Genomic DNA, 14,861 nt, shown 5'->3' with positions numbered 1-14,861 from the left:
TCTCCAGCTCCACTTTCTGTTTCAGCCCCACTTCCTGTCTCCAGCTCCACCTCCACTTCCTGTCTCCAGCTCCACTTCCTGTTTCAGCCCTACTTCCTGTCTCCAGCCCCACTTCCTGTCTCCAGCTCCACTTCCTGTTTCAGCCCTACTTCCGGTCTCCAGCCCCACTTCCTGTCTCCAGCTCCACTTTCTGTTTCAGCCCCACTTCCTGTCTCCAGCCCCACTTCCTGTCTCCAGCTCCACTTCCTGTTTCAGCCCTACTTCCTGTCTCCAGCTCCACTTCCTGTCTCCAGCTCCACCTCCACTTCCTGTCTCCAGCTCCACTTTCTGTTTCAGCCCCACTTCCTGTCTCCAGCTCCACTTCCTGTTTCAGCCCTACTTCCTGTCTCCAGCCCCACTTCCTGTTTCAGCTCCACTTTCTGTTTCATCCCTACTTCCTGTCTCCAGCCCCACTTCCTGTTTCAGCTCCACTTTCTGTTTCATCCCTACTTCCTGTCTCCAGCCCCACTTCCTGTTTCAACTCCACTTTCTGTTTCAGCCCCACTTCCTGTCTCCAGCCCCACTTCCTGTTTCAGCTCCACTTCCTGTTTCAGCCCCACTTCCTGTCTCCAGTTGCTGCTTCATCACGCCCTGAACATTTGTATCGTGACATCAAAGTCTTGTTATTTTTACTGAACGTCTCAGCAGGACTAAACTAAAGAGTCCGTCGTTCTGCCAGCTCACCCTCTGCAGGTGGAGGTGAGTCCTCCGGTCTCAGCAGCAGAGCGCGGTTCAGGTCTGGTCCTGACCTGCAGAGCCTCTGGATGTCTCCACCCCCCCACCCTCACCTGGAGGAGGACAGACCGGGACCTGGCCATCCTCCGGAAGACGCAGCAGCGGGACGGACTGTCCCAGCTCCACCTGCAGGACCTGGACCTCCAGGACCGGGGAGGATACAGCTGTGAGGCCGAGTGTGACTCCGTCGTCCGGACCGGAAACACCCAGGTCCAGGTCCACTGTGAGTCTGACACACCTGAGACACCTGAGCAGGTCTCTATGACATCATTAACCAGCAGCCTCACCGTCATGCGTTGGCTCAGAGAGTAAAGAAAATCCAAATGTAGCTGTCCCCTTAAACCCCTCTGATTAACCCTTAATGTGCCTCTGGAAACACCTTAGTGGCCCAGGGTCCGTTTAAAGGGGCAGTCCGTGCTCTCTGCAGTGTGGCTGTGTTACCTACAGTAGATGAGCCACCAGACTCCTTTGACAAAAACAGTGAAGTGACGTCTGGAGGCTTCACAGAAACATTTAACAGCTTCAGCTGCCTGACAGGAAGAACGGGTCATTAAACACACCGTCTGACGCTGAGGTACCATGTGACCAGCAGGCGGCAGCTCACGTGGTGGCCTGTATGTGTGGGGGCGCTGATCCAGGATCAGATGATTCAGATCTGAATCATCAGGATTCAATCTGTCTCTGGAGGGGGGGGGTCTGAGTCCCGGACTCCAGTCTGAGCTCAGAGAGGTCAAAGGTCAGACAGCCTCATCCTGCTGGGATCGGGTCTGTCTTCAATCCGCTTCAAGGAGGACAGGAAGTGTCCCAACAGGGGGGAGCCAACCCCCCCACAGCTTCCAGTAAAACACTGTCCTCCCCCGCACTTTTATTTATCGTCCTCAGCCTGAAACACTTCTGGAGACGAGAACCAGATCACATGACCGCCGGCGATCAGAAGGGTTCATCACAGCCTGAAGGATCCACTCTGTTCATCATCTGTTCATCATCTGTTCATCATCTGTTCATCATCTGTTCATCATCTGTTCATCTGTTCTTCATCTGTTCTTCATCTGTTCATCTGTTCTTCATCTGTTCATCTGTTCTTCATCTGTTCATCTGTTCTTCATCCGTTCATCATCTGTTCATCATCTGTTCATCATCTGTTCATCTGTTCTTCATCTGTTCTTCATCTGTTCATCTGTTCTTCATCCCTTCATCATCTGTTCATCATCTGTTCATCTGTTCTTCATCTGTTCATCTGTTCATCTGTTCTTCATCTGTTCTTCATCCCTTCATCATCTGTTCATCATCTGTTCTTCATCTGTTCATCTGTTCATCATCTGTTCATCATCTGTTCATCATCTGTTCTTCATCTGTTCATCTGTTCATCATCTGTTCTTCATCTGTTCTTCATCTGTTCTTCATCTGTTCATCATCTGTTCATCATCTGTTCTTCATCCCTTCATCATCTGTTCATCATCTGTTCTTCATCTGTTCATCTGTTCATCATCTGTTCATCATCTGTTCATCATCTGTTCTTCATCTGTTCATCTGTTCATCATCTGTTCATCATCTGTTCATCATCTGTTCTTCATCTGTTCTTCATCCGTTCATCATCTGTTCATCATCTGTTCTTCATCCCTTCATCATCTGTTCATCATCTGTTCTTCATCTGTTCATCTGTTCATCATCTGTTCATCATCTGTTCATCATCTGTTCTTCATCTGTTCATCTGTTCATCATCTGTTCATCATCTGTTCATCATCTGTTCTTCATCTGTTCTTCATCCCTTCATCATCTGTTCATCATCTGTTCTTCATCCCTTCATCATCCGTTCATCATCTGTTCATCATCTGTTCTTCATCTGTTCTTCATCTGTTCATCATCTGCTCATCATCCGTTCATCATCTGTTCTTCATCCGTTCATCATCCGTTCATCATCTGTTCATCATCTGTTCATCATTTGTTCTTCAACTGTTCATCATCTGTTCATCATCTGTTCATCATCCGTTCTTCATGCGTTCTTCATCTGTTCATCATCTGTTCATCATCCGTTCTTCATCCGTTCTTCATCTGTTCATCAACTGTTCATCATCTGTCCATCATCTGTTCTTCATCCGTTCATCATCCGTTCTTCATCCGTTCTTCATCTGTTCATCATCTGTTCATCATTTGTTCTTCAACTGTTCATCATCTGTTCATCATCTGTTCTTCATCCGTTCATCATCCGTTCTTCATCTGTTCATCATCTGTTCATCATCCGTTCTTCATCCGTTCATCATCTGTTCATCATCTGTTCATCATCTGTTCTTCATGCGTTCTTCATCTGTTCATCATCTGTTCATCATCCGTTCATCATCTGTTCATCAACTGTTCATCATCTGTCCATCATCTGTTCTTCATCCGTTCATCATCCGTTCTTCATCCGTTCTTCATCTGTTCATCATCTGTTCATCATTTGTTCTTCAACTGTTCATCATCTGTTCATCATCTGTTCTTCATCCGTTCATCATCCGTTCTTCATCTGTTCATCATCTGTTCTTCATGCGTTCTTCATCTGTTCATCATCTGTTCATCATCCGTTCATCATCTGTTCATCATCTGTTCATCCGTTCTTCATCCCTTCATCATCTGTTCTTCATCCGTTCTTCATCTGTTCATCATCTGTTCTTCATCTGTTCTTCATCTGTTCATCATCTGTTCTTCATCCCTTCATCATCTGTTCTTCATCCCTTCATCATCTGTTCTTCATCCGTTCATCATCCGTTCATCATCCGTTCTTCATCCGTTCTTCATCCGTTCTTCATCCGTTCTTCATCCGTTCATCTGTGATTGGTGTGAGCAGTGTGAATAAAACTCCTCCGGTCGGAGCTGAACGCCTCCTGTAGCCAGGTGAGCTTTGCATTGTGGGATGCGATGAGCTGGGCCGGAGGACGGACTCTTCTGACCAATCAGAGGAGTGAGTGTTGTCACCTGATCTGTCGTGGTGCATTTGGGTTTGTTGGTATTTCGGCTGACTCAGGTGTGTTTACATTCTCCCCAGCGTTCCCGTCTGATCCGGTGCTGGCCGATCCTGGTCCTGTCCTGCTGGGTCAGGAGGCAGTCCTTCGCTGTAACGTCAGCAGCGTCGCCTCAATCAATCAGATGAGGATCCGGTGGCTGTCAGGGAACGCCACGCTAACATCAGAGTCCTTCGGGTTCTCCGGTTCCTTACAGAACATCACGTCTGTCCTCCGGCTCCAGGTGGAGGAGGACCAACCTGATCTGAGCTGCTTGGCCGAGCTGCTGGCGGAGGACGGAGGCGTGTGGAGGTCCAGGAGGACGAGCGTCCGCCTGCAGGTCCACTGTGAGTGTCTGTTTTTCAGAAGAGACTTTTATTGTGAAGCAGCTGCAGGAAGTGTGCTCCCCCACAGGGCCTCGGTCTGCTGGTCCTGGTCCACATTCACAGCCGGGGGGCCTCCAAACCACATTGATCTGACCGACTGAAGCCATCGTGTGTCCGCAGAACAGGCGTCGACGAATTGTGATAATCAGTTAATCAGTCAGTCGGTTAATCGATCGGTCCGTTAATCAGTCAGTCGGTTAATCGATCGGTTCGTTAATCAGTCAGTCGGTTAATCGATCGGTCCGTTAATCAGTCAGTCGGTTAATCGATCGGTCCGTTAATCAGTCAGTCGGTTAATCGATCGGTCCGTTAATCATGTTCATTGTTTCAAATGTAAACAGCTTCCTGCTGCAGTACTTTTACTCCAACAGAGTATTTGTACTGTGTGGTGTTTGTACTTTTACTGCAGTTAAAGTGTCTCTTTGTGTCTCAGACCCTCCGAGGTCGACCTCCCTGTCGGTGAGTCCAGGTGAGGAGGTGGTGGAGGGTCAGCAGGTGACACTCACCTGCCGCTCAGATGGAGCTCCGCCCACCGCGCTGGTGCTGAGGAGGGAGGGGGCGGAGCTTCAGAGGACTGACCCCGCCTCCTCCTCCTGGCTCTCCTTCAGCCTCTCCTCCGCCCTGCTGGAAGACTCCGCCCACTACCAGTGTGAAGCATCCAACCAGTACGGGTCCCAGCTGGTCACCACGACCATCACAGTCACAAGTACCTACTCCACCTCCACTTCCTGTTTCAGCTCCACTTCCTGTCTCCAGCCCCACTTCCTGTCTCAGCTCCACTTCCTGTCTCATTAGGCTAACTTGATGACAGACAGTTAATAAAGGTGGAGCTTTTACTATAAATCAGTTCAAGAGAAAGAAAATCACCAAAACACAGTTAAAAGAGGAAGAAAAATGATGACCTCATTAGCAGAGACATCATGTATGTACTAAATATCAGCTCACGTGTCTCAGCGTGTTTTTAGCTGGACTCAGACAGGTGACGCTTGTTTGAGTTTATCAGTGACCTTCGGAGCATCTGCTACAGTCAGCTGATTCACTGCGGCCACTCTGATTGGTCCTGATATCCAGCTGATGTAGAGCAGATGTGTGACTTCTGTGAGAAATGGAGACTTTAGTTTAACAGACCTACTGTGATCAGGTGCAGTTGTCCCAAAGGATCACGTTGCAGCCATTGCAGCCCGTTTGGTGTCTGCTGGCTGAGGTGATCTACTGGACCAGTTCCAACACTTTTACTACCTTCCAGTCACTCACACACCAGGATGTGGACACAGAGGATCATGGGTAGAAACGGGAGGGACCCTTTGAGCTCTCTGCTGTCTGGAATAAAACACTCATCAGCAGCTGGACACAGAGACGTTTAAAGGAGCGACTCAGATTAAACTGTAACAGCTGGAGGAAACGCCTCCTCTGTGAGATCAGAGCCGTTAGACCTCCTCCTGCTGCGATGTTGTTGTTCTTCTCTGTTGTGACGGCTGTTATCTGACAGTCGACCTCTCACTCCTCCTCAAGATGCTGAGACAGAAATAAACTCTGAGTAACGAGTCCTCCTGCTGCCTTCAGGGGCTGACGGACACCAGACGGCTCAAAAACTCAGTTGGTGTTGTGAACGTGTGCTTGGCGTTGTGAGATAGTTGTGGTTTGGTTAGGTTTAGGTTAAGACGGTTTGGGTTAAATAAGAAACAAAACTGATGTTTCATTCTTGGCTCCATATGGGACACAAACCCTGGTGTGATGGGTAGAGGCCTCTAACCGTCCCTCCATCTCCATATGTGGCCTGTTATCACTCTTAACCACGACGTGGACCTTCAGGGTCTCGTACAGACGCTACAGAAAGCCTCGTAGTTCCAGTCGCCAGGGCTCTTGAGGTCGGCTCCACTCTGCTGTTATGTGCTGTCTGTTCACAAGTGTCTCCTTATCGCTGTCAATGTGAACTCCCTACAAGTGAATGAGACAGCAAACGACCCCCCCCCCTCCAGTCTGTATCAGCACTGACTTCACACTCCCAGCAGCCGTCAACCCCTCAGAGTTCAGTTCAGACTCAGCAGTGGATCAGGAAGTTGACCAGCAGCTACTTCATCAATCAGGAGAATCCCAAAGGGTCACTCCACTGTTTCTACCCATGATCCTCTGTGTCCTCATCCTGGTGTCTGAGTGACTGGTAGGTAGTAAAAGTGTTGGAACTGGTCCAGTAGATCACCTCAGCCAGCAGCCACCAAACGGGCTGCAATGGCTGCAACGTGATCCTTTGGGACAACTGCACCTGATCACAGTAGGTCCACTAAAAGAGCTTGTTTGATCCACTGACAGGCTCAGAGTGTTATTCTAAGTGTGTGACAGCATCATGGAAAGGATCCCTACAGAGAGAGACCTGGAAGATCCTTTTGGTTTAACCACAAACAGCACACACACCAGACTACATTCACTAAAACAGGGATTTTAGAGAACAGGACACAGGAGTCTGGTGTTATAAAGTGTTAGTTGGTCTAAGTGAACTCTGCTATCTTATCTACACTCAGAACCTGTAAAAATACTGAATCAGTTTTTAAAACTGTCCTCTGAACCGACCCACTTCCTGCTGCTGTGTGGAGATAATCAGACAGTCAGTTCAGTCCTCTCACACTTTATTCTTTGTTCTTCGGGTTATTTTCACGTCACTTTTTATGTTCAAAATGGCAGCCGTGTGAATGTGTAAACTCCTCTGGTTTCTCGGGGTGCAGCTCCTCCCAGGAATACCACGGTCCTCGTCCTGCCGTCGGCGGTGGTCCAGGAGGGACAAAATGTCACCGTGTGCTGTCAGACCATCAGCTACCCGCCCGCCGCCGTGCTCCTGAAGAAACTGACCAGTGGGACGGAGCTGTACTCCCCCAATGGCACCTTCCTATTGGTCAATGTGACGGCCAGAGACTCCGGCCTTTACCAGGTTAACGTGACCAACGGCCTCGGATACCAAGTCAAAGTGTTCCTCATCAGCGTCAGAGGTCAGTTACACCACTTTAACCAGCTAAACCAGTTGTGAGTTGTTCCAGTTCCCTCTGACGTCTTTGTGTCCTACAGAGAGGAGCTCCAGCCTTCCTCCCAGTCTCACCATCATCATCGTCCCAGTGGTCTGCGTAGCCGCTGGGCTAGCAGCTACTGCTCTGCTCCTCGACTACCTGAGGAGATCCAGGAAGAAAGGCTTCTATCAGCTGCCCCAGTCTGCTCCGCCTTCAGCCTGAGGCTACCACCTCCCAACACCGGGCTACCACACCGGGCTACCACCTCCCAACACCGGGCTACCACACCGGGCTACCACCTCCCAACACCGGGCTACCACACCGGGCTGCCACCTCCCAACACCGGGCTACCACACCGGGCTACCACAACGGGCTACCACCTCCCAACCCCGGGCTACCACACCGGGCTACCACACCGGGCTGCCACCTCCCAACACCGGGCTACCACACCGGGCTACCACCTCCCAACACCGGGCTACCACACCGGGCTACCACAACGGGCTACCACCTCCCAACCCCGGCTACCACAACGGGCTACCACCTCCCAACCCCGGCTACCACACCGGGCTACCACCTCCCAACACCAGGCTACCACACCGGGCTACCACCTCCCAATATGTGGCTACCACCGGGCTACCACCTCCCGTGATATGGCCACCACCTCCTGGTCGCCGCCCCTCACACGTGAGCAGCAGTGAACTTCTTTAGCAGCTGTGAACTCTGACTCCCCGTTTGGTGAACTGTCCCTTTAACCGTTCCAAACATGAACCAGAGCTCCGGCTCCGTGTGGCCTTCAGGGCCCACAGGGAGGGTCGGAGAGCTTCACGCTGATGTGGCGCATGCAGAGGCAGGCTGATTTTGTCTTGTTGTCTGCTTTTATTAAACATATTCATTTCTTCACGAGCTTGTTTTCACCTCCTGGGACTTTCCTGTGCTTCAGCCTCGACCGGCAGCTTTCTCTTTCGCTTCTGTCCCTCAGCGTTTACTGGAAGTCCTCAGGCTGGTAACCATGGAGACGCCTGACCTGCTGTTTGAGCCTCTGTTTGTTTTTCCTGGACTGTTTCCACGGCGTTAAAGCTGCAGAGGCCTTCAGGACCGCCCCCACATCAGAGCGCCGGCGTCTGTGTTCAGACTGAATTAAAGGGACAGTCCGTGTTATCTGCAGTGTGGCTGTCTGAGGTCCTTCTCCTCAGTCAGTGTTGCCTACAGTAGATGGTAGGCACAGACGCTAAAGCGATGTACTGCTCTGGACGGGGGGGCAGGAAAGCAGATTTTAGCCTCCCAAAAAGGCCCACCTAAAAAAATGAACATCAATTTAAGTGGATGCTGTATTTAGAATATTTTCACTGATTTAAGCTGTTATATCACTTTCTTCAGAGCCACCAGACTCCATTCACAAAAACAGGGATTTTAGCTCAGAGAACACAGGAGCTGCTGGTCTGCTGCTGCGTCCATCAGTCAGCGTGTTTGTGTTATTGTGTGACTTTGGTGTTTTAAAGGAGCAGTTTGGATCCAAACTAGCATGTGAGTTCACTGATTAAGACAACAGACGACCAGTGAACTCCTGCATTCTGAGAGGTAAAATTACTGTTATGTCAGTGGAGTCTGGTGTCTTTGAAGAGAGCGAAATAACGGCTTCAGTTCCCCATCAGAGAGGTCTGTGTGACAGCGTTCACTTGACTGACTGGTGTTTTTTAGGAGGTAAAGTCTGTTTTTCTGACCCTGGGGCACCTTTGATGACTCTGGGTCATACTGTGCTCACATGCTGTGTAAATAAAGTTGTGTTTAACAGAGCTGCAGCTGGCTATTGTTTTCATTATTGAACAATGTGCAGATTCTTTTCTTAACAGACTAATTCTGGTTTGTCGAAAGTCAGAAAACAGACAAACAGACGTCTTCAAATGATTTAAGGACGTTCAGTGAGACAGAAAACAAGCTGAACCTTCAACCAAAGAACTGCTTCATGTTATTAGAGGTGATCCAGTCCGCTGCTGACGGGGTTCAGGTCTGCAGGGTCGATCTTATTCCTGCCCCCCCCCATTTTTTCTGGTTGTTGGAACGAGTGAATTTAAGGTTCTGCTGCTTTTGTCTGCAGCAAAGCTCATTGGCTCCTCAGCTTGTCGTCATGGAGACCAGGAGGCCTCAGATGTGAGGTGTGAAAGCAAATCAGAGCTCGAGCGTCTGGACGAGTCTTAAAGGCACAGTACGCCATTTCTCCCGCCAGGACTCTCTCAGTCCAAACAAACCCCCCAGGAAGGTCTCCAGGCTCTGAAACCAGTCTGACCTGGTGGCCCAACCATGTGATTGGTGGCCCACTGGCGTCCGTCACGTGACGCCAGTGGGCCCAAACAGACTTTTTTCCACAGACTCTTATTGTGAAAGAAACGTCTGTAACTCAGAGGATAATGGACTCGTTTCACCGTCACAGTTTGAGCCATTCAGTCCAAAAACATTTGGAAAGTCTGGAAGAGCCACAAGATTAATTCATTTCATTCATTTTATCCCCATTCAAGTTAGCGCAGGGCTAACAGGAAGTTAGAACAGGGCTTACAGGAAGTTAGCAAGCTCAAGATGCTAGTCCCCCAGGCTCTGTGGGCCCATGATGAGGAGGATTCCTCTCAGAGGACGACTGTGGTCCCAACAACAACACAGGACGCTGTCAGATCTTTTTCGTCCAGTTCTTATATTGGCAGCTCAAGAACTCAACGGAGGTTTTCAGTCTGGTCTCACAAGCAGTTTATTCTGGTCACAGGTCACAGGTAAAGTACTCGCAGCGCTGGGCTCATGACGGACCCCGAGGGGCCGGTCAGAGGAGCCCCCTCTGGTGTGTGTGTCCCTCTGGTGTGTCCTGTCCTGTTCTGTTCTGTTTCCAAACATCTCATGTTTAAATGCTTGTTGAATATCAGTACGTAACCATTTCTGGTGAACTGTTTAGGTCGGTGCGTCACAGATAGCAGGTTCCTGTAGTGATGTTATGGTAATCTAACAGTTGGATGTTGGTTGCAAGGCGTGTATCTATAATCAAACTTCAGAATATGTTTTGCACAACAAAAGCACTACAATCAAGGTCTGTCTGGTCCATTCTGTCTGTCTGCTTCACCAAACAATACAGGAGGAGCCACGTCTGTGGAGGTCAGACTGACATATTCTGTTCACTCTCATGAGGAGAGAGTAACTTTATTTGAGAAGGCCTGAAACATTCTATGGTCATATTAAATTCTAATTCAACAAGGCCATTTGATGAGTTGTGGCAGAAGTCAGAACAGCCTACAGTAACGTTAGCTAATGTAGCGTTGGCTTGCTAACAGGAATGAATTCTCGTAGCTCAAACAGTAAAATAAAAAAAACAGCAACATGGCCAGTTGACGTCGGTCCTCTTCTTCTTCTGTGGTGGTTTAATGGCAGCCAATCAGCTCCAGCTCCTGTTCTCACCTGTTACCTGTGGATAAAGACGATGGGAGCAGACTGTTGAGGGGAAACAGGAAGCTGTCAGTCAAACTGGATCCTGGTGTTCACGTTGAGACAGATAGTCTCTAGTCTAAGAGAAACCCTTAAATATGCAAGGAGAACACTTGAGGGGGTTTACTTTAAGTCTGATCTTAAGGTGTTTTGGTGTGTGTGGACTCTGCAGACTCAGCTGCCCCCCCCCCCCCCGATGACTGATGTATTTGTGCCTGTGAGGCGTTCAGGGTCCCTCCGTGACCTCTGCATCTCCTCCTTTAAATTGGCTGCTGCTTCCTGTCCGAGGGGACGTGGGGCTTCGTCAGCAGCTCCTGCTGGACTGACACGGGTCAGCTCTTCATCATCATCATCATCATCATCACCAGTACAGACTCCAGCTGACACCGTTCAAACTCCCACAACTTTATTTAAAGTCCAAACACATCTCTGATGTTGCAGTTAGCCTCACCACCTCATGACCTCAGGCCACGTGCCATACCCCCCCACGCACCCCCCAACACCACTTCCTGTCTAACGCTTCGCTGTGTAGAAAAAGTTTTAAAATAAAACGTTTAAAAAACATCATGATCACTCACTGGTTCTAGTCCTGGTCCTGGTCCTGGTCCTGGTCCTGTCGCTTGTTTCAGTTTTGGTCTTTATTCAGGTCCAGAACGTTTCTGTAGTAGGACCTGATCCTGGTCCAGACCAGTGCAGGAAGACCTTCAGATGAACTTCTTAAAGTATTTCCTCCTCAGCGGACCTCTGGTCATGTGACTGTTATTTTAAAAAGGACCTGAAAACAGTGACTTGTCCTTTAAGAGGAAACAGAGGTTAAAGGGGTAAAAGGTTTTAAAGGTCCACAGAGAAACTGAACCTCTGACAGAACCAAAATGGCCACCTTCAGGTTTGATGAACGCTGAGCTGTAGCTTGTCTGACGTCCTCCAGAGGCCGCTGTCCCCACACTGCCACGCTGCCTTCACAATAAGAGTCTGTCTGCTGTCTGAGGGAAGACTTTCAGAATAAGAGTTTGTGGTTTGATTGACAGGCATCTCAGCCTGTGACGAACCAGCAGCAGCCGCTCAGATGTCTGAAAACTGCAGGAAAACTTACAATCCTCTCCACTTCCTGTCTCTGCTCCGACCAATCCTCTCCACTTCCTGTCTCTGCTCCGACCAATCCTCTCCACTTCCTGTCTCTGCTCCGACCAATCCTCTCCACTTCCTGTCTCAGTGTGGAGGAGGACGGAGCTGCTGCTGATGGAGCGTCGGCGTCCTCTTCTGAGGTCACTGGGGTTTTGGTCGCCATGGAAACTGATGGGTTATTTCTCTCATAATGGCACACATACAGACAGACAGACAGACAGACAGGTTCCTTCAGTCTCTCACTGATCCACTGATAGTCTGAACATCCAGGGGTTCATCCTCTGCAGACAGGATCCGCCGTCTGCTTGTTCAGTGCTCCTCAGGCTAGCACGTTAGCACGTTAGCACGTATCAGATTAGCAACAATACTTTTCACTTCCTCTGTTTCCAGACCACAGAGGAAATGAGGAGGACGATCTGGGAGGTTTTACCGTCTCTGTGTTCATATGCTGTTAACAGCTTCTGGTTATCAGCGACCATCAGTGACCATTAGTGACCATCAGTGATCATCAGCGACCATCAGCGGCCATCAGCGGTCATCAGCGACCATCAGCGACCATCAGCGACCATCAGGGACCATCAGGGACCATCAGGGACCATCAGGGACCATCAACGGCCATCAGCGACCATCAGCGGCCATCAGCGGCCATCACGGGTCATCAGCGGCCATCAGCGGCCATCAGGGGTCATCAGCGGCCATCAGCGGCCATCACGGGTCATCAGCGGCCATCAGCGGCCATCAGGGGTCATCAGCGACCAGCAGCGACCATCAGCGGCCATCAGGGGCCATCAGGGGCTATCAGGGGTCATCAGCGGCCATCAGCGGTCATCAGCGACCATCAGCGACCATCAGCGGCCATCAGCGACCATCAGCGACCATCAGCGGTCATCAGCGGTCATCAGGGGTCATCAGCGACCATCAGCGACCATCAGCGGTCATCAGCGGCCATCAGCGGCCATCAGCGACCATCAGCGACCATCAGGGACCATCAGGGACCATCAGGGACCATCAGGGACCATCAGCGACCATCAGCGGTCATCAGCGGCCATCAGGGGTCATCAGCGGCCATCAGCTGTCATCAGCGACCATCAGCGACCATCAGCGACCATCAGTGACCATCAGTGACCATCAGCGGTCATCAGCGACCATCAGGGACCATCAGCGACCATCAGCTGTCATCAGCGACCATCAGCGACCATCAGCGACCATCAGCGACCATCAGCGACCATCAGCGACCATCAGCGACCATCAGCGGTCATCAGCGACCATCAGCGACCATCAGTGACCATCAGTGACCATCAGCGGTCATCAGCGGTCATCAGCTGTCATCAGCGACCATCAGGGACCATCAGCGACCATCAGCGGTCATCAGCGACCATCAGCGGTCATCAGCGGCCATCAGCGACCATCAGCGACCATCAGCGGTCATCAGCGGTCATCAGCGACCATCAGCGGTCATCAGCGGTCATCAGCGACCATCAGCGACCATCAGCGACCATCAGCTGTCATCAGCGACCATCAGCTGTCATCAGCTGTCATCAGCTGTCATCAGCGACCATCAGCGACCATCAGCGACCATCAGCGGTCATCAGCGACCATCAGCTGTCATCAGCGGTCATCAGCTGTCATCAGCGACCATCAGCGACCATCAGCGACCATCAGCGACCATCAGCTGTCATCAGCGGTCATCAGCTGTCATCAGCGGTCATCAGCGGTCATCAGGGACCATCAGCGGTCATCAGGGACCATCAGCGGTCATCAGGGACCATCAGCTGTCATCAGCGGTCATCAGCGGTCATCAGGGACCATCAGCGACCATCAGCGACCATCAGCGGTCATCAGCGACCATCAGCTGTCATCAGCGGTCATCAGCGGTCATCAGGGACCATCAGCGACCATCAGCGACCATCAGCGGTCATCAGCGACCATCAGCGGTCATCAGGGACCATCAGCGGTCATCAGGGACCATCAGCGGTCATCAGCGACCATCAGCTGTCATCAGCGGTCATCAGGGACCATCAGCGGTCATCAGCGACCATCAGCGACCATCAGCGACCATCAGCGACCATCAGCTGTCATCAGCGGTCATCAGCTGTCATCAGCGGTCATCAGCGGTCATCAGGGACCATCAGCGGTCATCAGGGACCATCAGCTGTCATCAGCGGTCATCAGCGGTCATCAGGGACCATCAGCGACCATCAGCGACCATCAGCGGTCATCAGCGACCATCAGCTGTCATCAGCGGTCATCAGCGGTCATCAGGGACCATCAGCGACCATCAGCGACCATCAGCGGTCATCAGCGACCATCAGCTGTCATCAGGGACCATCAGCGGTCATCAGGGACCATCAGCGGTCATCAGGGACCATCAGCGGTCATCAGCGACCATCAGCTGTCATCAGCGGTCATCAGGGACCATCAGCGGCCATCAGGGACCATCAGGGACCATCAGGGGCTGTAGTGTGTGTGAGCAGAGACACATGAAGACCAACGACGGAGGGAAGAAAACATGTTTGGACAAAAAGGGAAGCAGCAGCTCAGACTTTGTCCTCATGATGAAACCTGAGGGGGGGGGGGGTCAGACCTGCTGCCTCAACCCTCCAACAACACTCCTGGAGCTGTGGCGCCCTCTGCTGCTCACTGCACACACAGACACCTTTATTTTGAAATCCAACCAGTACAGAACTCTCATTAGGAAAACTATTTCATTATCAGCTAGGGGGGGGGGGGACAAAACACTATCAGTAACTATATAATTGATCAGTGACTATATCACTGATCACTGACTATATCACTGATCACTGACTATACCAGTGATCAGTGACTATACCAGTGATCAGTAACTATATTATTGATCAGTCTGGCAGCAGATAAAAACATGACAATAGTTCATATGTGAATAATAATAAGAGGACTAATATCAGTAGTACCAGTGCATCATGGGAGTCCCCCGGCAGTCTGAGCCTATAGCAGCATAACTAGGGGCTGGTCCAAGGCCTGATCCAGCCCTGAACTATAGGCTTCATCACTAAGGAAGGTTTTTAGGGGTGTCTGCCCCCCCCTGATCATAACTGTACTGAGTGTACAAAATAAATGTAAAAAAACCTTATTTACTCCTCAGAAAAGTTCGAACAGCCAGTCGG

At 50.6% G+C, this 14,861-nt stretch overlaps 2 protein-coding genes across 2 annotated transcripts in view; both read left to right on the top strand.

The window, feature by feature from the left end:
- The window catches only part of vcam1b (vascular cell adhesion molecule 1b), a 12,446-nt gene extending 3,538 nt beyond the window's left edge, over positions 1-8,908 (top strand). The window contains exons 6-10 of the mRNA XM_070832510.1: positions 719-997; positions 3,797-4,099; positions 4,572-4,844; positions 6,859-7,119; positions 7,196-8,908. Of these exons, the coding sequence (XP_070688611.1) occupies positions 719-997; positions 3,797-4,099; positions 4,572-4,844; positions 6,859-7,119; positions 7,196-7,356 (1,277 nt within the window). The 3' untranslated portion in view covers positions 7,357-8,908. The remainder of the gene's footprint in view (positions 1-718; positions 998-3,796; positions 4,100-4,571; positions 4,845-6,858; positions 7,120-7,195) is intronic.
- The window catches only part of slc30a7 (solute carrier family 30 member 7), a 48,328-nt gene that overhangs the window by 18,933 nt on the left and 14,534 nt on the right, over positions 1-14,861 (top strand). The window lies entirely within an intron of this gene.

The sequence above is a fragment of the Pempheris klunzingeri genome, chromosome 6 (assembly GCF_042242105.1).
Source record: "Pempheris klunzingeri isolate RE-2024b chromosome 6, fPemKlu1.hap1, whole genome shotgun sequence".
NCBI lineage: Eukaryota > Metazoa > Chordata > Actinopteri > Acropomatiformes > Pempheridae > Pempheris > Pempheris klunzingeri.
The sequence above is the reverse complement of the archived record's forward strand: the minus strand, read 5'-3'. Positions and strand labels throughout refer to the sequence as shown.